Source organism: Mastigoproctus giganteus, chromosome 5, assembly GCF_048544385.1.
Source record: "Mastigoproctus giganteus isolate SK-2022 chromosome 5, ASM4854438v1, whole genome shotgun sequence".
NCBI classification, from domain to species: domain Eukaryota; kingdom Metazoa; phylum Arthropoda; class Arachnida; order Uropygi; family Thelyphonidae; genus Mastigoproctus; species Mastigoproctus giganteus.
The window spans coordinates 83,844,273-83,872,149 of NC_143579.1; the positions used below are offsets into that span (position 1 = coordinate 83,844,273).

Below are 27,877 nucleotides of genomic sequence, written 5' to 3' on the forward strand. Positions count from 1 at the left end.
AGCCGCCTTTGGAAAGCTTTCTCAGTTGAAGCCAGTTTCCTCCGACACTGTTGGTTCCATCGCTGTGCATTCACTTTCATAAAGAATGGTTATTCAGTCTGTGGTACTCTTCTTGACACACCCCATCTACTTCCTGTACAAGCACTGTTACGTGCTTCAGTAGCCTAATGGATGATGGTTTTGCAACCTTGAAAATGGTGCTCTGAGCAGCATGACCAACTATTTGGAGATCTTTATTTTCAAAATACAGGTCTTTCTTGTCGATATTCAACCGCCTTTCACTCATACGATGTTCTAGGCGGACTTGGGAGTTTCAGAAGCAATGAAATCCTGACATCGATGTTATATTTTTGAGACGAATAAAACTTATATCCATAAAGGTAAATGAAAAACTGTTCACCAATGTTTAATGCCTCATCTAAGATGTAATTTTGTAATGCAGAACTTGGCTGGGATCGTTATTACAGGATATCTACTCTTATTAATGGCCAATGTTAAATGTTATTTTAAACTTAATTGGATCCCCAGCGTTTGGGACAACAAAAGATACCCATAAACTATACATTGGCCAATCAGCATGTGAGATGGTCCAAGGGAGGGCGAGGCGAATTCCAGGTTAAGACTTTTATTTGATGGACATTTCAAAGAAGCAGCCAACAATATAAAATATAACGTACGTATATGTTAAAATTAAGTAACCATTAAAATGACATTCCAATCCAGTCCAGAGGGCCGTTATAGCAAATTATAACGGCCCTCTGGACTGGAATAATTAAATTATACTGGAGCAAATTTAGCATTTACGCATGCATAAATGTTAACATTCGCTTACTGGCTACTTTGAACTAAGCTACATAATATACGAACGATACGCTCAAAAGTATATTGGCACCTCTTGGATATTTATAATAGATGAAATTGAGAAAGGCTATGGAAATGGACTTGATGGAACTAGCAAAGAGGGACACGCTCATGTTTGAGATAAATTATAAATAAAGATGTGGATAGAGAGCTTGATTTAAGATGAACAAAAAAAAATTAAGAGGGATGATCTGGGCAACACGCTCTTTTCTTAATTTACATACAAAACAGAGGAATTCTTATGTGACATGCTCAGAACTACAGACTATATAATTAGTTATATACTCATAAGACAAAACATTATGATCACCTACCTGATAGTGTTTTGGGTGCCTTTCGCTGTCGTAACCACTTGCATTCGGCGTGGCATTGACTCTACGAGATCCCAGGTCACCTGGACCAGCTGGATAGAAGGATATCCAGCTGGTCCTGGAAGGATATCCAACAAAGCGAGGCACTGGCTTCAATTGGCGAATGCTGCGTCCCACCGCATCCCACAGATGTTAAATGGGATTGATATCGGGGGAATTTGGCAGCCAGCGAAGAATATGAACCTCGTACCATTCCTGCACGATATAGGCCCAATTCATGTTTTGGCTCATGAATATGTAAGCAGATTTTACAAGGTAAATACACTACATCATATAAAGTCATAGGTCATACAATCTTATATTATAATAAGCTAATTCTGGTCAGATCAGAATTATTAAATATATAATCGAGGATGTAAGAGGGTGCTATGATCGATTTAGGATAAAATGCTTCGACATTTGTGTTGCTGGATCTTGAATAAATTGGAGTTAATGTTTTTAATCCTTACATTTAATAGTGTATTTAATCTAAGTAATCATTCGTTAATCCGATTTTCGCTGCATTAAATTACTTCAAGTACAATATATTCTTTCTTAAAATAATTTTGATAAAATTTCGCGAGATTGTTTAAGTCTAGAGATATCCAGCGCGCTCTTGCATTAAGCTGTACAGAGTTGAAACGAATTACACTTCGCGCTTCTGTACTTGTCAATGTTTGTATGCGTCTCAACGTTACCTTACTGACCCTTCGCAGATATATAAAGCGCATAATTCTATGCGATTATTATCTGCGAAGCTTCCGATACCTACACTGTGCTGCCACTTTATTAGGTGCACCCCTGCTGTGCAAACAAATGGTTTGTCCCACAACGTTGCAAGTCACATGACCAACTCTCATCACAGGTTACTTCCAGCAGGATAATGCGCCGGTGCACAAAGCCTGAATCACTATGGAATAGTTCCAGGAACATGACAATGACTTTTCTTTGCTGTAGTGGCCCGTTCAGTCCGCGGATCTCAATCCTATTGAACATCTTTGGGATGAGCTGAAAAGGGCTGTTCACTGCAGGCCTAGACCTCCATCGAATCTCAAAGAACTGCTTGACACACTCATGTCTGCATGGTACTCCATTCCTGCACAATATTTTCAGCATCTTGTTCAATCCATGCCTGGACGAATTCAAGCTGTTTTTGAGGGCTAAAGGTGGCTCAACACGCTACTAGGGAGGTGTACCTAATAAAGTGGCAGCATGTGTATATTGATTAAAACTTTTTTTCAAAACCGAATCCACGTTACCTTCTCTTTTGCAACAACCTTTGAATAAGATCTTCGCTACGACACGTATTAAGCGCATAGCATTATACATTATATTCAGTTTATATAAAATTGTCACAGGCAGCGAAGCGGTGGAAACAGAATTTAAAACAGTCGAGATAAATTCAATTAGATTCGCACGCAACAAATGCATAGTTTTGGAAACAGCCTCTAAGTCGGATTTAATTAGTATCTCTACATCTGCTTCCTTGTCCTCTGCCCGAAAGTCTACGAGGGTTCCCAATTAAGGTAACCCTTCCGTATTGATCTATGGCGTGCTAAAGATCTAAATAAGAAGGACATAGTATAAGAATTATATAATAAAAATCTAGTTGACTATGGCTTTACAATGGAGGAAATTAAGAAAGAAACCTCGTTCAGCTTTACAACTAACTCAAGGTCTTTGTCAAAGGTTCATTGGGTAATCGGCTTTTCCCCACAAATTTACAGGCTTATTTCTTCAGTGGATAGAATATTTCTTGCGTGTAGCTCGCATAGACTGTTTACAATAGTTACTAAGTATTTTTTTTTTTTTTTTTTTGCATTTGGGACACAGGCACACAACACAATGCTGTACCCATAGCTACCCATCCTGTGGAAATTGCACTCGTAGTGGTCATGTATATGCAGATGCCATTAGAAAGACGAGCCTCCTGCTGCATAAATTGCAAGAGCCGTAAACGAGACTTGTCATGAATACAATAGAGATCTAGAGATTGTACAATTAAGGACTGATGAATGAGATAATACGTGACTACAAATATCCAAAGATTTTGCGTGCCCCGGAACTCGTAAGACAATAGACCAACTATGGATAAATTGTCTTTTACCAGTTATTAACCTGCAGATGAATAAATCTCTGAACTTAGCCTGTTCCAACTGAATGTTCAGCGGTCATGATTGGTGACCGATGAAGTTTGAAAGATAATGATGTGATATAATAGCGTTCCAAGAACTCTACCATTTCTGCGGTAGCGGTAAATAACTGGTACCCTATTTGTTTTAGGGTTATTCAGCCAGAATATGCTGAACCACGTACGACCTTCATGGTCAAATCCCAAATTGGACGCGGGTAAGATAATTAGTCTTACCAATCAGCATGCTCTTTGCATACGTGTGCTACTCCTTATGGCTCTTACTTTTTTATTTCACTGTACTGCCCACCAACTTCCGACATTACACTTCATCTTGGCTATCTTGATCAAATTATTTCTCTGGTAGGTGCTGCCAAGTTTATTATGATCTCAGATGCTAATGTCAAATCGTCTTTGGCACTCCGACCATACTGATTACAAGGGTTCACTCATAAGACTTTCTCCTTTCACATAAGCTGACTGTTATAAATTATCCCTTCTCACCTTACAGTTTTAGCTCTCTAAATAAAATATAGACTACACTGTTTCTTCAACTGTTAAAAACTGGAAAATAAATACCAACACTTGCTCAAGTGACCATCGTGCGTTCACCTTCTCTGTGACTTGCTCCGTACAAACATATAATCCTCCATTATGGGACCTTAAAAGATTTTCTGTGCGACAAATCATATGGAACCGATTTGATTACTCAAACACTGACTCCCCACTTGAAACTATAAGCTTCATCCATCAATTTGCATCCTTCTGAATTAGCTTGCTATGTTAATTATGCTCTCTCTCTCTGTCGTGCCTGTAATAAAGCAGGCAGAAAGAAAATTCAGTCTTCCCATCCCACGCTCTGGTGGAACCAGGAACTCACTTTGTTTCTTCAGCAAGTGCATCGTGCCAGGCATACTTACCAACGACATCGTTGGACCTGGCCACCTCCTGACATCGAAAGGCTGAAAACAGAATATTAGGTTCTCAAAAGACTACGTCAAGACTGTCGCCACCTGTAAAATCAAATCTTGCTGAACTTGGTTACTTTTTACTAGCATTCGGGAGCAAAAAATTTGATTCATTCTTCCAGGAACAAATTCTATTTTTCTGCTATTTATCGTTCGTAACCCGCAAACGGTACCGAAAATATCACCTGGAAGGACGCCATTAACACTACCTTGGATATCCTGCCTCCTTCTGATCGTTCAGAGGATGACTTGACTATTTATCAACAAATAAAACAGCTCAACCACTCTTACACTACTGCTTCTGAATCTCAACCACATACACAACTGGAGGTGGAATTAATAACTCTGGTTGTCCAGGCCTAGGCTTTTAGGAAGGTTTCTTTAGTAAGCAATTCCACAAGCTCCGTCAAATGATTCTTCCAACTCTATTCAACAACTCTCTCGATGAAAGTACTTTTCCTGTAATCTGGAAGACTGCTCTTAAATTAAATCCTAAACCTTCCAACATCCCGAGTTTCAAATCCTTTCGTTTTACTGCTCTATTATCGCATTTGACCAAAATTGATTTGTATCAGATAATCAATATGGTTTACGATCTAGACGAGGTACTGAAAAACCACTCGTTGAATTCTTTTCTTGAGTTCATTCTTCAAAGTCTAAGTACGTTCTTGCTATTTTTGCTCATTTCTCTGCGGCCTTTGATCTGTTCAGGTGGTGTAGTCTGTTTGCACGCTTAAGTGTTGCTGATTGCCTTCTTTCTCTTTATAACCTTCTAAAAAGTTATTTTGAAAATCGTACAGTATCTATTATTCCTGAGTCCAACTCCGGCCCCCGCTGTGTCACTAGGGTCTTCCATCAGAGCGCTGTTCTTGGACCACTCGTCAGGAACATCGTTATTCACGAACAGCTCCTTAAAACGTTTCCTTCTACTTTCACATTGGCTTGCACGGAGGATCTCACTCTGCTGATGCAGGGTAATTCCCTTCCCTCTCTTGAAACTACTGCCAATTTACTCATGTTAGACCTCTCTCTCTCAATGGTCCACCATACATAAGTTATCCGTATCCTCCACAAAAACTAAGATAATGCTGATTAAAGGTTCGTTTAATATTTCACGCCCGCCTGCTGTAAAACTTCGAATCAAATCATTGTCCATGGTTTCTTCTTCAAAATGTCTTGGTCTGATTGTTAATAGTAAACTTACATTCCTAAACACTTGGAACGTCTTTCAGAGATAGTTAAAAAATACTTCCTTACTTCTACGTCTCTTCAAACAGACTGGGTATATATTCTATACCACTGTCATCAATATCTAGATCTTCAACAGAACCCTCTCTCCACTGTCTCTGAAAATGAGTCGGACTACCTGAGCACCAGAGAAATTTTCCAGTCCCTGCGAGAATTTGCTCGCTTGGTACACAGTCCTGCAGTGTACCAAAAGCGGAGTTGAACTGACGTTCAGGTGCTACCATATATGTCATATAGTTCTAAAGAATATTATTTCATAGTAGACGTATGCAAATAAATATTCTTATTTTGAGACTTTTAAGTCCAGAAAGCAGAGAAACTTTAAACGAACTGTGATACCAAATCGATAACATTTTTATGGTATTGTGTTCTCTCAACCATTTGACTTTTCCTTTCTTCAGTAATTTTTTTTTTACAATTCTTTCAATACGTTTGCTTTTATCAAACTAAAACCAAAGGTAAAAACAAAAACATAATCGTCACGGAATGAACTATGATCGGGTCTCTTGAGAATGTACTTGGAATCAATGAAGGAGCAGGAAAAGGGGGTTGAGCAATTATGTTGGCTTGTATTTGAAAACCGATCTTCGTACCTCGTTATTTGAGGCACCTACCGCACTGATAATGTCTTTTGGTAATTCTTTACTTTTCACTTGTCTTTGCCTCATCACTTTTTAAAACACTTTGGGTTGAGGAGGAGGGGGGGATCTTCGAAAGGGAGTAAAGCCTTTGCGGCAAATTGCATCGCTAAAGGCAAAAATGGCAGAAGGATAGAAAGAGAGAGCGCGCGCCTTCTTTTCACAATACATCATTAGTCAGAAAGGCTCTATAGAAAATCCACGGCTGGCATATAAGAAAAAAAAGGGGTGATACTAATGACTGAAGGAGGGATTGTCACCTACGTTCAGCGTCTCTTGTTTAGATGTAACCTGAGGCTTGTTATATAGTCCCGTTTTTTTTTTGTTCACCTCCTCAGTAGCCAGTTTCGGGGTGCATGAAACAGTAAAGAAACGAGGGGTTGTGACACATGCCAGAAATAATAAAAAAATCATCAAAAAACACGATAAGCTTGGAAGAGGGCAGCTTTGGTGTTGATCTTTCGCTTCACATCAATTCTTGTTAAAATAGGATAGCTTATTTCTGTTCTTTTGTGCTTTGCACAAGGACATATGTCTAATTCTGTTCCTTTATACCTCGGGATAGCTAAGCTCTTTCAAAATAGATCTTTAGTTATGTTTATATACTTAATTAATAAAGAATGTCGGGGTTTTTTTTGGAAAACTCGTATTCACCAATTAAAAATCATAAATCAGGTTAACAGAAATACTAATCGTGTGCTTTCAAGTGATCTATAAGTATATTTTACTTCCCTTTTTTAAATATTTTTATAATTTTCTTCCGAATTAATATATATTATGTTGAAAATCCTTTATTATTGCAGGTTAACAGTAACCAATAGTTGTCCAATGGATCTACGATATTTTCCAATGGATCGGCAAGCGTGCACTGTTGAGATCGAAAGTTGTAAGTATTTTTTATCAAATCTTTCTTCGAATTTATGTCTGAAAAACAAAGGTTTTAATAGATATTAAAATGGGAGAGACAAAGAATCATATAATCTGATTATCTGAAATTACAAAGTTGTCTTCATCTAGCAGTATATCGTAATAAGAGATTACTATTTTATGAACTTAGATTCAAAATTATTAAACAACGGAAATACAAAGCGAAGGTATTTCCGTTATAATTTCTACGTTGACTCTCCTTGCCTTCGTTTTTTAGGAATTGGTATCGCGATTGCATTCCTTGGCAATGCATCATGGAAAATACCGAGGCAGAAAGTCGATTTTTTATTATCTATGTTTTTTCTTTTATTATTAAGGTCGTAGATCTGTTGATGATTGAAATCTCTCAAGGCACTCCACCTACCGATTTCACTATTTTTAGTTTAATAATTCTTGATTTAATAATAAAGCAGACCACGTCCATCTTGGAAAGGAATTTGCATCGGCTGTTGAAAATCGATAATTTTTAACATTTATTTAAATCACGTCTGTGTTCGATATCGAGTTATCCAAAGGGATGTTTCTAAGTTTTCGTCATTAGAACTGTCAAGAAAAATACTAATTACAACATTAAAGACAGCTGGCTTAATCTGTTTGTCTGAGGTTGCAAAATCGACCATGTACACTGTGTTTATTATTCAAAGGATGATTTCAATGTACAGATTCTCACTCGTGAGCAATGTATGCGGCCACTTAACAACAGCTGTTCTCTTATAGGACACAAACGAAGAACTTTTAACTACATACTGCAGCGACACCTACACTTTACTGTTTTGTTCGGCAGGTCATGAAGATACCATTTAAGGTAATTCAAATGCTTGCCACATATAAGAATATCGGTTCTAGATTACTTAATATAAACTGCCCAAAACAATTAGAGAGAGACATCTGGAGATCGAATCAGTCCACATAAAATCGATGTTGTTGTTGGCGGGTTGTTTGCCAATCCCTGCTGTATAATCCGGCTTTACTTAACTCGTAAATAACACATTGAAGTGGACAAGGTCGAATTTCACCAGAGCTGATTTGGTCCGTACCCAACAAAGGAGTCAGTGCAGGTCAATTCCACACGATTGCTGTTTGGAGATTCCCACGAGTCCCAATATGAATGAGTGTCTTTATACCATGGACAATAAACACAACCGAATGTCAAGATATATGCATATTATGTCTTTCATTCTTCTTTCTATTAATTCTATCGGCTTTGAGAAGGTAGAATTGAGATCATATACCGGTCTGACAGAATCAGTGGTATGGATTTTTTTCCAACTCTTCAGAGATATTAATTTTTATTTTATAAAGAATCTTTTAAGGTTGTTTCGTCCGGCCAATCAAATTAGCCTCTAATACACCAAGATGAGATGTATCCGAAATACCAGGAGAACGCTCAATTATTTTACTTTATTAATAAAAGATAACAAAATATATTTCAGAGCCCAAATGTGTTGCTTATGAATGTTCCGAGCAATGATGATAGTTTTTGTACGTGAATCTTCGCCAACTTCGTGTTACTTGCGTAATGGGAGGAGAGTTTGGCGTCATTTCCTCGCACGCGGTGTATTTATTACATACCTCATCACCCCACACAAGTACGTGGTTTCCATACTAATCGTCAATATCGGAGAGCGACGAGTTTGGGTGAGAGTGGAGATAAAAATATAACGCTTTCACGTAATTTTGCGCAACCTTAGTTTTCTGGTTCTATTATGTTTATTAAATGTATAAATTATAATATTTCATTCAGTGGTAATCCATTAAAATGTGTACATTTAATAATAGCTGTGCACAAACTGAGTCAACAGCTAACTGAAAATTTAGCTCGCTTTCGAAATAAAATTTCCTGGATCGCTTTATAGAAATGGCGATTCTGACTTTAGTGGCAGATGTTGACTTAGAGATGAGCATAAACCTCCCACGTGTACAGCATATCTAATACTTCTGCACAACATAATTCACGTTTTCCTTCTGCTCTTATTTCAGTTCATAAATTGTGACGCTAATGGACTAAATTTATCTGCCAAAATAAAAGACATAAGACATTTCCTATAAACTTTGGAATTCATTTCAGAAATACGTTGGCTAAATGTTATTTCAAGGAGTCCCAATTAATTATTTTTCCAATAAAATCTAACTGTTCGTTTCTAAACAGCCACATATCCCATTTGATCTAATTATTATTAAAACATGCGTAACTTCTCAGATGTTCACTGCCCTATCTTTGAGTTTCGGCCCTCCAGGGTAGCACAGTTGGTAGGATCATTGACTTCCCAACATCGGGTGAAAAAGACCTGAGTTCAAGTCTTCGAGGCGAGAGTAGCATGGTTAGTTTTTTTCTCTCCCGGAAACTCGGGTTTTTCTTCCACCAAACAGAAAATCGACCACAGAACACACGCCATTTACTGACAATATACCCGGATAAATATGGCCTTAGTCACTGATGCTCCTAAAACCCTACAACAACAACTTTAAATTTCGATGTTCCAATCCTTCCACGATGGAAGAAGATAATTCGGTTCTTTTCTACTTCCATCAAAACACAAAGGAGTTGATATATATAATCTTTATTGCATACAAAAGGATATATACAATGTACCCTTCACAGCAGCAATTCCAGGAGCTTTACATTGGCTTGGTGGACAAAGACCTTGGGGAATGAGGCCCTACATTGAGATTCGGATTCATTCCTCCAGAGCGAACAACAGAATAAGTTTCAGTTAAATTATTTACAATATATTACAATACCAATACTTGCTCATCTTAAATGTTCAGTTTCTAGTCAAGAATACATTTCTGTACTTCATATCCAATATAAATAAGTTTTAATCAGTTTACAACCCATCCGTGGTACCATTCTGACAACTCTTTTGGAGACTCAACAAAAGTGTAAGTTTTAAAAAAACCAACTTCCAGATTAATTTGCGTGTAAGCCCACCTAAACTATAACAGCCTTCAGTATTTCTTAACTGTACTGCTCAGAATTTACTCATCAAAAGTTATTTTACTACACTGCTTATATTCACATCGTACGCATACGATATCGACTTCTCAATATACATGAACGTCCCGTTATGAATTAATCCTAATTATCTTCCGCCATGACCTCAGAACAGACATGACAGATTGTTGCTGTCGATGTCTCGTGTTGCCGATATCGTACTGTCAGGACACTGTTTTCCGTAAAACTAGGGAAGAAGGTCATTAATTTTCCTGATTAATTAAATTGCATAGGTGTTTGTACACAGCGTTAACCCAGCAGTAGAAAGCACAATGCTTACTGAATTGTACTAATTCAAGTGGGACATGGACATCAGTCTCTGCCTTGTTTACCACACTAGCGCACATATTTACTGCGATAGGTGTTACATCCTGTGCACAAACATCTTTCATTTAAATCTGTCAGAAATGGATTCTTTCATGTTCTATCACAATAAATCTAATTTTCATAATGAACCATACTTGAAAGAAAAGTTGATAATAAGCAGCAGAAAAATTTCGTATGCAAGTCAGGTCTTCCTACTGGATAGTTCTAGGATGCATTCTAGTTGCATAGATTCTGTTAGTAACGGGAAACATCGGGAAATCTTTTTAATGCTTCTAAATGTAAGGTTTTGAACAGAAATTCAGGAGATATTTATAAACTGGAGGGGATGAAGTGGTTTAGGACGAATAACCCTTAGAAATTTAAGACTCAGTGTAATGAGTCGGGTAAGAAAATACATGATTTCCTTTTTGGTTTAAAGGATCCTTGGAAATGGAGAGTCCTCGTGGGTAGCGGAGTTGGTATAATCAACAGCCTCCCCACACCGTGTGGAAAAGACCCGAGTTCGAATCCCATCAATGACGTGAGGATTTTTTATAGGTCCTTGTCTTTTTCACAACACCGAGTTAGGTGAGAGTAGTATTTTTCTCCCGGAAACTCTGGCTTTGCGTCCAGCAAATAGCAAATCGACCATAGAACACGCAATTTACAATCATATTATATACAGCGTAATATGGCCTAAGTTGCTGATGCGCCCAAACCTCTACAACTAACCAGCAAGATGGGGAAAAGGATGTCACTGTTCCTTTATATAAGACGATGGCGAGACCTTATTTAGAACAGTATGTTGGACTCTGGAGGCCTCACATGAAAAAGGACATGCGGTTTCTAGGGAGGATTCAAAGGCCAGCAACCAGACTGGTGACAGGCTAATCGATATCCATATAAAGAACGGCTTAGACAGTGCGGATAGCAAAGCTTGACAACTAGACATCTTGGGTTGTGAAGCTCATTTGATATGCATAAGGCGTTGGAAGAATCTGTACATAAACGAAGGAGGAATATTTTCACTGGTTGGAAAGAAACTAATCGGGGGTGATTAATATAAAATCATAGAAGATAACATAATCCTAGTTCTCATGAAGTTTGTCTAGCAGCGTGCTGTAAAACAAGGAAATAATTTTCTGCCACGATAGCCGAGATGGAGAGTTTGGTAAAATCCAAAACGGAATTGGGCAGTCACTTTTGGAGATAGGAAAATGCTGCGCGATTGGAGATTTTATTTATTAATTTTTATGGAAGATACAGAAAAAATCCTCATCCTTGCATTATTTGTCCATAATAATACTAACTTGGATAACTTCTGCCTAACTAAGATGCACCTGGCTTTCATTGACTTGAAAATTTGCCAATCAAACAATGTCTTTGAGTCTCGTTGGTTGGCTCATGATCCTGGAAGCAACACTGACAGTTAAAATATACGTTTAATATTCGTCGTTTATCGTGAATGATGGTAGTTAACCATGTTTAAATCAATAGTCGTATGCATAGTAATCCAACCTTCTGTTAAATAACCATTATTATATATTGGATATTCGTTTTCCCCCCCACTAAATCTAATATTTGACAGACTGCGGTCTACCATTTATCTATCATTACCACAACCCAGCCAGTGACAAGCAAAAGGACAGTCGTTTTGATTGGCAACTTCCAGCGAAAGATGTGTGAATTTTCTTATAAGGCTCTGGCTGCACAGGTCACCGAAATTTTCAGAATCTTATGTTAGACGTAGCTTTTATGGACGCTGTCTTGGGTTGGGTTTACGCTTGGCTTTTTTATACTGACGCTTACCCGTGAACTGATCTGTTTTTGAAGTGTCCGTGGCTCGACTTGTAGCAAGGCGAAAATTCACGGTCCATAAGTCTGTAGTTCTTTTCGTTTCCATAGTAACGGAATAAGCATTCGTATAGAAACTGGTTTCAGCTTTTCTCCTCATGGAAGGGAAGTTGAATCACCACAGCATCGTTTGAAAGCCTGTGTCCTCAGATATGAAGTATACTTGGTGTCTTGATAATTACCATGGCTGTTTTTTGCACGCTTTAATTTGGCATATTCCAAAAACCTGTTAGCGGATCTCAAGTGAAATAGAGACCTTGAAGTCTGCGTTTTTCTCTCTTTCACAAGCGTAATAGCGATTGTCTGCTTTTCATATCTCTCATTCCCATGTCAGCAGACCTAGAAGCCCTCGCGAATACCAGCTAATGCATTTAAATCTCTAATAATGAAGATGTAACCGCCTTTATAGGTTATTTGTCTTGCAATAAGGAGACATAATTCGACTCTTCACTTTTCGTGTCTAAGAGAACATATTTCAGAGTTCCCTGTGCGGCCCTACTCCACTCTAACTTAATTGATTTTATTTTATAACATGTCATTCTTTTGTAGTCGGTTATATGAAGTGAAACTTAAGAGTGCTTTTTATATTGTTATGCGTCAGCTTTATAAAGACTTTTCTTTGTGGTTCATATTGAGTTTCAGTGAGCTGTAAATTAAAAAAAAAAAAAAAAAAATCTAATTACCTTTAAAACTGTCGAGTTGGTACACGAGGAAATTAATACGGAAATTAAATGAATTATTAAGTAATTAATTTAAAGTGATAACACATGCCGTTGAGAAAACTCCATGATTATAAATCTATATATGAAGTCGGCCATTAAAAATAATACATTAAATGATGCGTGCCTCGATGTGTCTGTTTTAAACAATAAAATATAATAACAGGTTGAAAATAACGAATTCTTAACAGCCATTTTGAATAACATTTTTCCTTGGGATCTCTCGTATTCAGTGCAAGAGGATTAATATTCATAAAAAAAAAACTATTTACCCTTTCGAATAGACAAAATCGTGATTAATTTTCGACAAGAACCCTCGTGACATCTGCTCTTCAGCAGCAGCTGTTCGATGTTGTAACTAAGCTGAAGCCAAAAATAGAACGCGCGCACACACACTCACATACGCTTGCGTCACGTGAGTAGAACGAGCAGCACTGTCTTTGCATTTGGACAAGCATAAAGCCAAACTGTTTACTTCACAGAGGAATTTGTAGCTTTTAATGAGTAGTTTTATGCGCTATTACGTCCCTTTTCTATTTCGTAACCCTTAAATTATGCAGGACATCTACATTATATGAAAGCGTATTTACTGAAGATTTATAAAACTAGAAATGAAAAGGCTTAGAGCTATTTGGTTTATCCATCGATTTAGTTAGTAAAATTTCTTCGCGTTATGTAATTCACTGGTTAAAAGTTGCTCAATGTTGGATTCCGTTTTTAATTGCATAACAGTGAATCCAACTTGGCACTAAGAGAGAGATGTTTTAAGTTGGTAGACTTCGCTGTGTGTAGGTGATATTTTCTACTGGCAAAGAACCAAAAAGAACCGAATTGCGCACAAAAAACCGAACAGAAATTATTTTTATTTATTAATTTTATTATCAGATGATATAAATACATTTAACCAATTATGTGGCTGCACTGCGTCTAAATTTAATCAACTGGATGATTTATCATCACGTTTTTCTTTTATGCCTACCCATAGATGGGTTGACCTAGCCAAAAAGTCTCTGTTTCGTTACTTATATAAAGAACTCGGCCATTCCCTCTCCCCCCCCCTCTGCAGTTTCTCTATTCCCATTATAGACTCTGTTACCTTCAGGTATTCCAGTGTAGGCTCCTCACTTTCTTCCTTTACTGATAAGTTGGAGTACAGTTACAAATGGGCGCCGATTTACTGCACTTTCCTTATTACTGGGGTGGAATACAGATGTTGGATTCGTGGGTTCTACGGAAGCATTTATCTCTACGTCAAAGTCTATGTGGGTTTGTCTTACGATGGGCAGTGCCTAAGAGAAAAAAAGAACAAACAAGAAATATACAGTATGGGTACTTTTCTGGGTGTGGTATGTTTCTCTGTAGGCAAAGAAAATTGAGGGGGGGGGAGAAGAAGAAAGAATAAAAGCGCAGAGAGAGAGAGTGTGTAATGATGATTAGAATCACAAATAACTTTTGAGATATCCCTTAACGTTTGCAGATTGCTTATGGTCTGAGAAAAGAAATACAGAATATGGTGTTTATTTTCACAAACTGACTTATTCTTGGGAAATTCACCTTTAGAAGCAAGAGCAGGAACCAGCCACGACCCTTCAGCTTAGTAAGGCAGTTTTATCAATTTCGGCTGTTTCTGGAATCTTACACTTTTCATGATCATACATCTTATAGTTCTTTAAAAATAGCGCCATACTTCAGAATAAATGGGAAAAGAAACTTTAGTTTGTAGAATTTATCTGAGCCGAGGCACCTTATACTTTGTGTCACCACCTACAGACAGGAATGGACTACAACTCCCCTTCTGAAAGATAGTGGCTGCTTTACTTGCAACCCGCGTGGGGAAATTGAGTTTGACTCTAGTAAACGAACAAACAAACAGATCCAGCTTAGAATGCACTCAGATGGACTACAGTGTGTTCAATTGTATCAGAGACTTGTGGCGCTCCGAATATATCTCTCAATACTGAAAGATATAATTGGGATCCTTAAATTTACTTATCTGTGGGAAGCAACTTAAATTTCTTTCATACGCATTATATAATTCAAACTGACAGAACCTTCAGCGTGATCAATCACTTTTCCATCAATCTCTGGAGAAATGGAGCAGAAGATGAAATGATGCAAACCTTAGCTTTTCGAAATCACACTATAGGATTCCAATAACTGATTATCCTATAGCACCCTAGTGATATTCATCAATATTCTACCGTATCTTTTTCTTTTTTTTTTTCTTTAAACGGAAGCGCCGACAACTATTGAGTTTTCTAGATTATGCGAAACCATGTCATACGATACATGGACACAAAATTAATTAATACATGAATGTAGCCCAGATACCGGTTTTTGTTTATTCTTCGATGGTTGCATAGCTTATAATATTACCCTCAACTTCTAAGATTAAGACATATGTCAGCAAAGATGAAAAGTTAGAAGGATTTTACTTCTGATAGACCATTTTATCAATCCTTCTTGGTCCACCCATCTTTGTGGAGGAGAGTGGATATCCAAATAATTGCGAACTTGAATCAAGAAGGCTAAAAAGGGTCTAAATTAATATAAATATTATTAGAATAATATATATTTAGCTTATATGTATATACACGAGAGAAATATTCTTCATTAACGTATCTAGTTGGTGCATCAATAAGCTAATTAATACATCTCCTTTGTGAGTTTAAGCAAAATTCGTCTTGGAAACTTCAATCAAATCCTTTACGAGTATCCATCTCACAAATGGCATATAATATGCTAATACCGATAGCAGAGGAAGTGTTTCGCTGTATTGCTTTGTTTGGAAGATTTCCATACCGGTGTTATTGAGATTATGGTAATTAATCAAGCGATTGTTTGACCCCATCCATTACGTGGAGATCATTTGTTGCAGGTAGAGTTAAGTAATCCGAATGTCATTTGTTTCCATTTATTGTGATCGCGGTAGGAACAGACTGGTTGTTTTGAAATCATTCGTTATACTGAGAGTGTGGTAGGAAGCAGCGGGTAGGTTAATAAGTCGGACATTGTTATCACCAGGTCGCCATCAATATCTAAATGTAAGTGATGCATGGTCCTTTGTACGCGTTCAAAAATATCCTCCTCCTTGTTGTGCTATCTACCATCATTGCGTGTTTCGCAGCAGTCAGCTACTTTGCATCGTGTTCTTTAAAACAAGGCTTGCCTGTTTAATTATGTAAGCACGACGCGCAAGAGAGCTAGGACATTGTGATAATCGCTAGGTCAGGTGACCTTTGTTTACTGCACTACAAGAAGATCGCAGAAAAAGAACCCCTATAAAAGTATTTTCAACGACATTGCTTCAGATTAGGGGAGATCCATAACGTTCTTCCACAGCATCAACTGTTATATATCATATTAAGAGGACTATTTTTAATTCACCTGAATTCTTCAAGAAACTTTCATAATTAGTGAACGCAGACAAGAGGACATTCTGAAGTAACTCATTGAGAATTAGATGGCAAGCGCTGGGCATCTACGCATAATGAAATAGCTGCATGTGAGTGAGGCATTATCCGCTAAATACTTTCATTAAAATGTTGGAAATTACATTCTTTCCGATATTTCTGATCAAAGTTCCAGTGATGCTTAACTCCTCGTATTTTGACAGTACCGCATGAACGATTGTTGTGTGCACTGAGTGGCGGCTTTATTAGGTACATTTATCCTTTTCATGTCTAATTCAGTAACAGCGTGGTTTCCTTGTGCCACACGATATAAAGCAGGTGGATAGATAAGTAGGGATGGCATTTGCACAGTTGAGTGCGGTTGGAAACACCCCGTTGATGCGAGAAGCTAACTGAAGCTGATGAGATTTGTGCAGGGTAAGAGAAAAGCTACAAATGCCAACACTGTGGAGGATTGAAGGAAACAGCATGATTTGACGAACGCAGTTCCCATTGGCTCACTTTAATAGGAAATCCAGAAAGTGATATGGCGAAAGCAGCATGAGTTCAGTGTCTGCATATTGGGTATCATGGGTCCCAAAACGCATATTGTGTTGCGTATTAGGACCCAATTGATACTTTTATTTTTTTTATTTTATTTTATTAATAAAAAGATACACAACAGGTAGCCATTAACAGTGTATCTGAGATCAGATCAATAAACATAATAACAATAATGTGAAATCCTACAGGACGATAAACATTGATATAGATTCAAACAATAAAAGCATATGTACAAAAGAGGATTGTATTAAGTTAAGTTACCGGTAAAACAAGTAATAATTAATCCGTTAGAGAATAGAAAAATAATATAACAAATAATAAACTACAATAATTAGATGTGAGCTAGTCACTTTGCAGTTTAAGTGAAGAGGCAAACTTGTGGATGGAGTTCATCAGTGATTGGGAGTTGTCAAAGAAGTCAATGCGAGAGTCATTTGCTGATTTGCTGATTCTGTTCAGTGGACTGAACTTCATTAAGTCCGTGTTGGCAGAGTCAAGGCGAAACGGTGTAAGGTTCCTGACTTGTCTACAGGGAGCATTGAAGTTTATTTTACTCAGGATATCAGATGCTTCATAAATTCCAGTGATTACTTTGGCTACGAGGGCGATGTCAGCAGTAACTCTTCTAGTGCACAGAGGCCTTAGATGAAAGTAATCACACAGCGATTCATAATACACTGAGTGATAGAATAGAGGATTGCGGTACGTAAGGTAACGGATAAAGTTTTTTTGGACTGCTTCAATTTTGTTAGTTAAAGTCTTTGTGTGAGGATTCCAGATGGGTGAACTGAATTCAAGGATTGGCAGAACAATAGTTTTATAAAGGATAACCGCATATCTGTAGTTTTTGAACTTGTATGTGTTCCGTTTGATGAATCCCAGTGTTTTGAATGCTTTGCTGGTGATTTTAAGGACATGGGCATCGAATTTAGCACTGCTGGAAAAGAGAATCCCTAAGTCGTTAACTTGGTCACACCTTTCGATGATCACAGAGTTAATACTATACTCCGTATTCATTAGTTGTGGAGATCTGCAAGATGAGAAAGAGATAACTTTGCACTTCGAGGGGTTAGCAGACAAGCCATTCAGAGATAGCCACAGAGAGAATTTATTGAGAGCACATTGAAGTTGTTGAGAATCGGTAGTCTCCTTCACTGCTGAGTAGATCTTAAGATCATCTGCATAGAGAGCAACTTGAACATTGGAAATACCAATTAAGGAAGAGCAGTTACTTGTGCAGGTTTCACCACTGACCCAGCAAATAATAGAAACGCTGAAAAGATGAGACTTAATGAACATCTAACAGACACCTGGCAAGAAAGATGGCAGACATCAACTAAAGGCGCTGTCACCAAAAGATTCCTCCCTGATGTCAGGGCCTTCTACCCCCTCACACCTGTCTGGTTTTCACCAGGACTCTATGCTACCTACCTCCTCACTGGACATGGCTCCTTCCAGAAAAAACTACATGACTTCAGAATTTCAGACTCACCCCGCTGCCACTGTGGAGAGGATCAGACGTGGGAGCACCTTGCCCACAGCTGTGAAATCTACGAGGACTTCAGGAGGATCCTAATAACAAAACTACGCTTCAACTACCAAAATCAAGAACACCTCACCCTACAGAATGAAGAAACTTACCGAGCTCTGACTCAATTTGCAATGGACTTATTTACCAGGCAGAAAGCACTACCACCACCTTAGTATCCGAATCAATAGGTCATAACAACCATGACTGCCAATTGTTGCTATTCATCATTGAGCCATGAATGCTAATGCCTTGGACCAACTTGCACAAGACTTGACCAGCAGTGCAATCAAAGACAGGGTCCACACATACTTTGACAAATTCCTCATCATTGATTCCTGGACAAACTTTTCTCGACCAGACGTGACACATCTCATCAAGAAGAGGCCTAGCATCGATCCCTGGACTTGACCATTAATCTTGGACTCCCGGTTTTGACCACCCCCACTGTTCGTTCTGATGGACTACTGGACCAGCCTTCAGTCTGGATGCGACAAAGACTCACCAAATGGAGTCCCAATGACGGCACCTGAACTAGACCTTACTGAACATGACCCATCCACCATAGCAGCACTCACACTGCTGGATTTCCAGCAAGTTGTCGGCTGCAACTGACTGGCCGTGCTAGCTGTACCTACCCTGAACTTGCGGGGTATATCTCTCTCTCATTTTTTTTTTTTTTTTTTTTTTTCCGGCTTTCTTCTGTTTCCTGCCATCCGTTCTTTACTCCCCCCCCCCCCTATTTTTCTCTTACAGAATGATTTTTTTTTTTTTTTTTTTTTATTTATTATTATTATTTTTTATTTTTATTTATTTTTTTTTGTGTGGGGAAGTGGTTTTCGTCCACCCGCCACCCCACTCTTCTCTCTGGTGAGGCGTTGGGCATGCCACACTGTCATCAGGGGCCATCTTCTATATTGGCCCCTTTCTTCTGTTTCCTACCCTCCAGTCTTTTTGCCTTCCTCCCTTACTTTTCTCTTGCACAACGTTTTTTTTTTTTTTTTTTTTTTTTTTTTTTTTAAGTTTATATATATATATATATATTTGTGTGTGGGTGTGTGTGTATATATATTTTTATATACACACACACTCATGCCCCCACAGGTCTAAATCTAAAAACATCAAAATTACTGCCCGACCTATTTGGCCCTAGAACAAGTTATCAGCGAACAACCCTACGCTCTGTTAAAATTACAACCGTTGCTCAAGAAACAGCGATCATCTCATTCTTAAATCTGGTCCTAGCCACTGAAATCCCAGGAAAGTAGGTGGCAGGACCCGCCAGAGTACTCTAGCTACAGTGGTACACCCGGTCAGCCTCCCCGTGGCATGGTGTGGTAACGTCGGGTCCCACTAGGGGCTCGGCGGCTAATAGACCGGAGGAACAAAGGGCACAACACAATACACAGCACATGACCCCCACACACTTCAAATCTCTGGCCCCGATACAATGTACACCCGCGGAGATGGGAGAAATCCCAGGAGCCGTTAGACACTAACATACCTTATACCTTATACCAATTGAGCAACATTTGGATGCCTCTGGTTATCTGTAAATTGTCTCTTACCAGGGGCATCCTTTCATGGTTGCAGTGCAACCATCTACGAATGAGTTCTTCCAACAAATGGGCCATGTCCCAAAGGCAGAATTTACAGAACTGGTTCCAGGAACATGCGAGTGAATTCAGCACACAGCGGCGGCCCTGCCCCCTCAAAAGTGACCATATCTCAATTACAATTAAGCACTTGTGGGAAGAAGTGTAACGATTTCTTCTTCGCAGTAGAAATCGTCAGCTATCAAATTTACAACCATTGTGGGAAGCAGTTGAGTTATGGACCAGCGTCTCTGTAGCACGCGCTCCATGACTGCGTTAGTTCATTCCACGACGAATCTAGGTTGTTCCGAGGACTAAAGAGTATTAGACACACTACCTACTCGCTCTTTGGTAGCGTGCCTAATACTTTGGCCACTGTGTAAATTGGAGCAGTGTGGGCTTTGCAGAAAGTTGTTATTGTGGATAAAGGGATAGTTGAGTGGAGACTACATAGTAGCTATAAAGAGTTGCACGGACGGTTGAGCGAGGCTCAAAACGTTTCAGTGCTTAAGTCGTCCTTTACAGTTTCTAATATTTATTAATGTCATTGACTTCGGTATTGATCTTTAATGCCTATGTTTATTATACAACGATGGGCATGGTATTTAACTACAGTAGTCGTGGTATGTTGTTTCAGCATGACACAGATGGATATGCAAGGTTTTGCCCTTGTGTAGCAATAAACCTAGTATACGAAATTTGAGTAGCAACAAACTTGAGGTAATTGGTAATGAATACTCACCTAGAAATTTGTGATACAACTAAGTATTTTTCACTCTATGAGGTACACCTGTCTAATAGCAAACATATCCCTTTTATCCTTAAGAGGTGTCGAAAGGATGCAACAGGGATGCTGGCTCATGTTGCCTCAATTGCTTTAGACAGTTGTTGCAAATTGAATGGTGGTTGATCTCTACTTCGACAAGCTCGTTCTACCTCATCCTACAAGTGCTAAGTTGGATTGAGATTTGAAGAGGGAAGACACCGCAGAAGGTCGTATTCACTCACGTTCCTGGAACCAATTTGGCCTTAGTTGCCCTTGTGCCAATAAACTTCCATTTAAACCAACCAACCAACCTGGAACCACTTCTGTACAATTATAGCCTTGAGACATGGCTCCTTATCCAATTGGCAGTACGCAGTTGCAGATCTATACTGCACTGTGCCCATGTGGAGATGAGCCTGGTGACATCTGTATTACCCTGGTATCACGGGCCCAATGTACATAATGAAAACACTTCCCGGCCCATTACATCACGACCACCAGTCTGCGTTGTTCACACTTGGTAGAATGAGTCCATGGAATTTCATTCTGTTTTCGAGAAATTAGGAAAATTTAGCCAAAATTACAACCATGAAATACTAGTATATGGTCTAAAAGATGATAGAAAGTCATCTTAGATAGGTTGAGAATCAGACTTATATTATCCATTCACACCTACTTAGAGGCTGAATGTAACAGTATCATACTGAAAAAAACGTCCTACATTTTATGCTTATTGCCCAAAGTTTAAAAGAGAACGTCAAATAACCTTCAAAAATACATAACAGCCTTGCACTACAAACGGCTCTAGATCGGAATAATATCACCAATGCGTTCATTATCCAAACCTGATAGATTTTTCTGACCAAATATGAGAATTGAATTAGAGCAGGGTAGAATAGCTTAAATGAATGAACTATGAAACGAAATTATCCGTTTTCATTCAAATCTACCGAATACTGAAACAGTATAATTCTCAACTAATTTAATCATAACCACATATTAGGATAATTTTAGCCATAGTTGTTCTTGCTTCCAAAGTCTACAAACATGCTGTTTTCGCCATATTATGGTCCTTCCTTCTGCCTGCCATTCATTAGACCTTGAAACTTTTTTTTTTGAATCCTCTGCTGCGCAGTTTTAATTTTCCAGTCCAGTGTAAGAGTGCCTATTCCTTTTTTTCCCTGATAAAAGTTGAACCATATTTGCTCATCGGCTGCGATGCCCCATCCGTGAAAAGGTAAGACGATCTATGGTTACCACTATTACACTGCCTTATTATTTGACTGATTGTAACTTTTCGGCCGCTCTGCACAAGTCTTGTCAGCTTCTGATCACCTTTGGGTTTCACGCCAGGCTCGTTACACCCATGTCTTACGTGAATAATGCTGGATGAACAAGATGGGGCCTTGATAGTAGAAAAACAGTTCAATTATTTTGTTCTCTATTGAACAAAACAGTGGTCAGACTTTATCATTAGCATTATCACTGCATACACTTGGAAATCTCATTAACAGGACCTGTACCATCTTGGATACCCATCTCTTGATTGGTGTCATCATATTGTATATCCTGACGACACTAACAAAATAGTAAGACGGAAGAAAGAAACAGTCTGTCAACTTCAGAACAAATCGACTACCACCAATAAGTATTAATTGGAGCATGATGCTGGTTACCGCAATAATTATGCAATATCTTCTGGGATTCAAACCCTCAATGCAGTTTTAGCCAATGTGTTTGATTGTAAACTCCGATGACATAAAGCATTGTATGGAGAGGAAGGGGTCACAACGCTGTCTTACATCCATATTTTAAGACCATGGTGATGTTAACTTTGTGATTCGAATGTGGAATAAGCTTTTTTTGGGCATAAAAACCTAACATAAGATTGATTTTCCTTAGTAGTACACTAAAAAAAAAGGATGAATGTTAACATAAAGCATGTGACAAAATTTGTTTTTGTTTTATGACACAAGAACGCTTAATAGGTTTAATGCGGGAAGGACTTTTTAAACTTCTTTCATCGATAACTCTGTAAATGGCTGGGAAATGTTTCTCTAACACCCTAGAGTCCATTGTTCTGGATTTATTATAAGAAAACATTAAAATCTTAGATACCTTTTAATGACTTAACTTTCCCGATCATTTTTATTTGTTCATTCGGTTATTTCCTCGAAATTTTTGTGTTCGACTGCCAGTAGCAGCTGTGTTTAGTAATTAGGGATTTATTCTTTCGCTTTTTCTATTCCCTTATTTAATCCGGCCATCGTCGTAGATTTCGTGTAAGGGTGAATACGTTAAAGAGAAGCAAGAACATTCATGTGGTAAAAGGCACAGTCAATGATGTCGCGTGGATCGATATCTTGGATAAACTGTGGTATCAACAGCTAATGAGGATGTCATTAATGGAGCTAACACACCTTTCCAAGTCCCGACACACAGAACAAAGAAAATGAAAGATGTGTGTGGAAATTAGGGTGTTTTAACATTGCCGAAAAACACACTTTACATTGGCGAAAGAAAGGTTAGCATAGTCTCGTGCAGTGTAAGAGAGTAAATAGAAACATCAAGTACATGATAACAGCTCTTAAGAACATTTTCACTTAAGAAAAATGAATTTATTTATTTATTTAATACAGTGTTCGCCTTCGATGGTAAGTTTTGATAGGAGAGTGGTCGTGTACTCTTAGGATGCTCGTACTTATCACACAATATCTTGTACATTTGACTTTCCATTACTTCATAATCTTTAGATATTTTTAATTAACGTGGTTCTTATGTCGCTGTTTTAATAACGGGCACTCGCCAATATTAGGGACATTTAGGCTCACTGGAATCTTCATAGGGATTATACGTTTCTAAATCACTTCATTGCGTATTTTGAATAGCCATTTTCACTGAGACCCTTGTTAATATTGTTCCTGTTAAAGATTTAAAGATTCACAGATGAGAAATCTCTTGATCTCAATGCAATTTCTTCTTAATCTCCTAAAAGTAAACCCGTCCTTCCACACCTGGAAAACGTCAGATCCTTCCAGATTCACAGACCAATTTAGCATGATGTGCAGAAAAGTGTACAAAGAAAGGTGTACAAATGAGTGAAAAGGTTTAGAAGTGGCAGGAAAAATGTGGTTGACGATGGCCGTTGAGGACATGCGAAAATTTCAAAAAAAAAAAAGACATTGCAGTTTCTATTCTGGGAAGGTTAGATGTTACCTACAGGTCTGCGTATTCGATCATACATTATACATTCAAATATCACAAAGTTTACGCAAGCTAGGTGTCCTCTCAATCTCCCCCCCCCCCCCGAAGAAGAGTCCTCTCAATCTTCCCACGATAAACGATTGGAGATTTACAATTCTTGCAGTGATATCCCTTTGAAACAGATGCCCTCCTACAACAAATCGTTACTAGAAAAAGTGACAATTGCTACGACAAAGCAGGCTGCAAAGCATGGAAAAGAAACGCACATCATTTCCAAAAACAAAACTAAAAAGTTCCTTTTTTTCAGACAAATAATGTTAACGTTGTTTTGGGATTTAACGGGCCTGTTCTAAACCATTATCAGCAATGTGTAGGGACTGCCAATAGTGCAAGATATTGTGCTATTGGCAGTCCCTACTGGAAAAGAAACTTAAATCTGTTATTCGTGATAAACGCAGAGGGTTTACTTCCAAAAGGTTTGCAGCAGAGTGGCAATACTCAATCTTATTCAGACGCTGGCATCATTGACATATTTCAAAATTTTCATTTGAAACTTCTCCCTTAACCACCATACAGTCTGTATCTCGCCTCTTTAGACCATCACTCTTTTTCTCTCTGAAAAAAAAAAAGCATTATGTGGACGTTAATTTTTAAATTATGGCGAATTTAACGAAACCGTGAAAACAATTTAAAGAGTGGTTCACAGACAATCGAAAACATTTTTCTTAGGTGACACTGAGGAGATTTTTAACCAATATTAGAAGTGTGGAGAAGAGAGGAGACTCTGAAAAGCAATATTAAACGTTTTTCATAATTTCCTTTTCTTTATTTAATAAAAAAAATAAAGTTCCTTTACTTTTTTATTAACCCTCCTACATGCATCAATCTACTTGGAGTTGTACTCAATTATATCATAATTATGAGTTCCTAAATGAAGTATTGTTCAAAATACTATGTGATGAGTAAGCTATCTCAGTCAGCATGATCTGTGGTTGTCATTGGCAAAGATAATAAACTGATATTTTATTCATTCTAATGGAACCTAGAAACCACCAATGGAGACCCATTTTAAAATGGCTCTATTTTAGATCAGACTGTAGAGTACTGGGATTATATAACAGTTTCTTGAAGGGAAAGAGATTTGCTTAGAGTACGAACGTCTAAGCTGAATAAATGCTTCATTTGGCGTCCATCTGAAGTTTGTTTCTTGTTTGTGATTATGGATTCCCATTAGCCGATTGGACTGTTTGGACTTTGCGTTTATTCTTCGATCACGTTGGCTGAGAACGTATCGCAACTGTATTTCTAACGGTATTATAATGTTCGTGAGAGTAAAGTGGTGGATTAATGTATGATTTTAACCGTGTTGAGAGTGAAATAGGAGAAAACGACCTTCACCCACTTTTGTGACAAAATCGAAAATCGATAAACAGAAAGTAGCGAGTTTGGCCATTAAGCGAGTGAAAAACAGTTTCATATTTACTTATTAAGCACATGGATAGAGGTAGGTATACGTCTATCAGAAGTGCTTATAAAGAAAAACTCAGCGAACACGCATGTGTAATGAAGTTGGTTGTTCTGTCACTCGAAATAAGGGGATAAGATGGAATGAGGGGGTTGGTCTCCTCCTCCCCAATGTTTCACCCAACCTGTTGATCAACTTTTTAAACTCTCCATCACCTGATAGTGTTTGGATGTGAAATGGACCATTTTATTGATGATTATTTATATAAAAATCGGATTAAAATCAAAAGAAAATTCACAGTAATATCCGCCATTATTATACCTTTTATTTTAGCATTATATAGTGTTATTATTTGGATATTTTTGTTCTCCTAAACTGTTTTATTATTATATTTTCTATTATTTATGTTATTAATTTAAATTAGCGGTTCTTGGTCATTTTAATTCCCATATTAGACCTTTTTTATTGATGCTACTTTTTATTTTTATTATTGGGACCAGTGTCACTTATTTCCACAGTCTTACGAGATACTGCGACTTTAGCTGTGATGTGACGTGTCAGGGACCACGCAGAAAATTGTCATTTTACCGTACGTTTTGACAAATGCCATATTTTACGGACTGCTACTTATTTTCATAGGTATTGACTATTCCATCCCACATTTTCTATTGCGCGTACTTCATTGATGTATGCACAGTCTGATTCCATGTACTCCACAGAACTAGTTCATATCCAGTGTCACAGACAGAGAACTTCAGCCATGTAATATGATTTCGATTGCTTTTCATTCTCTGTCTAGGCGGTTGTCTGATATTCCTACAGACTGTAATCATTAAGGCCAAAGGCGTCTCTACTATTCTGGCGCTCTTTTGACAAGATGGGAGGAACCGAATTTATTCAATCTTATAAAAAGGCTAGGAGTGAAATTTTGGGAGGAGTACTCTTTCAGAATGTCATTCTCAGACTAAGCTTTGGCCTCTGTATGAGTATAACCTGAATTTAAACACAAATATTCTCTCCAAAGCACGGGGAAGATGTTTAAAAAATCCAAATCCTCTCCACGAGATGTTTCCTGGATCAGTAAATTGCGTACGTTTGAAAGTCTGTTCGGTCTGGTGTTGGGAAAAGTTTGGTTTACTTTCTTATTTAGTCTTGTTCAGTATAATAAAGACTTTTTCTTTTAGAAATCTTTGCTAAAAAAGAAGAATATTTCAGTGTGTATAGATGTGAAGGAATCTGAGTGTCTCAATTTGAGATAACCCATTTATTTTGCTTTAATTGATTTCGATTGGTGTATGCAATATGTTTAATGCAATATGTTCAATCAATAACTTTCAATGCAATAACTTTCTTGGAAGCTGTTTGATCTATTGTTCCTGTTGCTGCATAGAGCAAGGGTTTTGTTGTTGTTTGGTTTTTAGGAGCATTAGCAACTAAGGCCATATTGCTCCGGTGCGGTGGTCATTCCCTGACCTTTCCGCATCCTCCGTATTTGGTGGTGACGGGCTCGAACCCCGGTCTAATCAAGAAGCGTGTGCTACGCACTGCTGCTCCTTCCCACCTGGCTACGGAGGCGCCAAAGCAAGGGTGACAAAGCAGTGGCACCCATACCAAAATATACTGATCCTGTGTCACAGATACAGTTTATAAGAGTAATATAAAGAATAAGTGCTTTATATTTGGATCGAATTTGTTTTGTGGTTAGTCAAGTCTGTCAGCCACAACTAGTGGAGAAATCTTTCTATATTTTAACTGTGAACGACACGTCGATTCTGACGAGCCATTACTGGTTTAATTATTACTGATATGATAGTTATTAGTCTTAATGCTGAAATTAATGTTGATATTAGTATGACTAAACGATGCAAAGAAGTGGACTTTTGCAGCATTAGTCAAAAATATCTCCAATTATTCATAAATTTCTGGTCACCAAAAATGACTATTCAATTCCTCTTTGAAGTTTACCAAGATATCTTTTATCAAACTTCTTTCCAAACTACCAAGCTATTTTTTTATCAAACTTATTTCTTACTTCCTTTGTGAATGGGAAGAATGGACATTAGAACTTCTCCAGGCTAAGAAGCTCATCCCGGCGTCTGGTCAGTTTCCTTTGATATAGAAAACGCGTATGGCACGGCTTAGAGATTTGTCTTAAACGTCACCTTGCTTTCTATTAAAATATCCTTTCAAAACGCTCATTCTAATTTCATGTAGGGTTCCCTCTCTTGACCTTTTTGCCAAGAGGAAGGAATTACCCCAAGGATCTGTTCTAAATGTAGTCAAAGTTAATTTTATTATTAAGCAACTTTCTCCAACCATGAATGGTGCACCATTTACAATAATGACTTCAGTATTTTTACGTCATC

General features: G+C 38.0%; 1 protein-coding gene across 2 annotated transcripts in view; it reads left to right on the forward strand.

Moving 5' to 3' along the window:
• Window positions 1–27,877, forward strand: part of LOC150085529 (gamma-aminobutyric acid receptor subunit beta-like) — a 397,105-nt gene that overhangs the window by 212,571 nt on the left and 156,657 nt on the right. For both annotated transcript variants that reach the window (XM_090374099.1, XM_090374100.1), the window contains exon 5: window positions 7,000–7,082. In XM_090374099.1, the coding sequence (XP_090230225.1) occupies window positions 7,000–7,082 (83 nt within the window). The remainder of the gene's footprint in view (window positions 1–6,999; window positions 7,083–27,877) is intronic.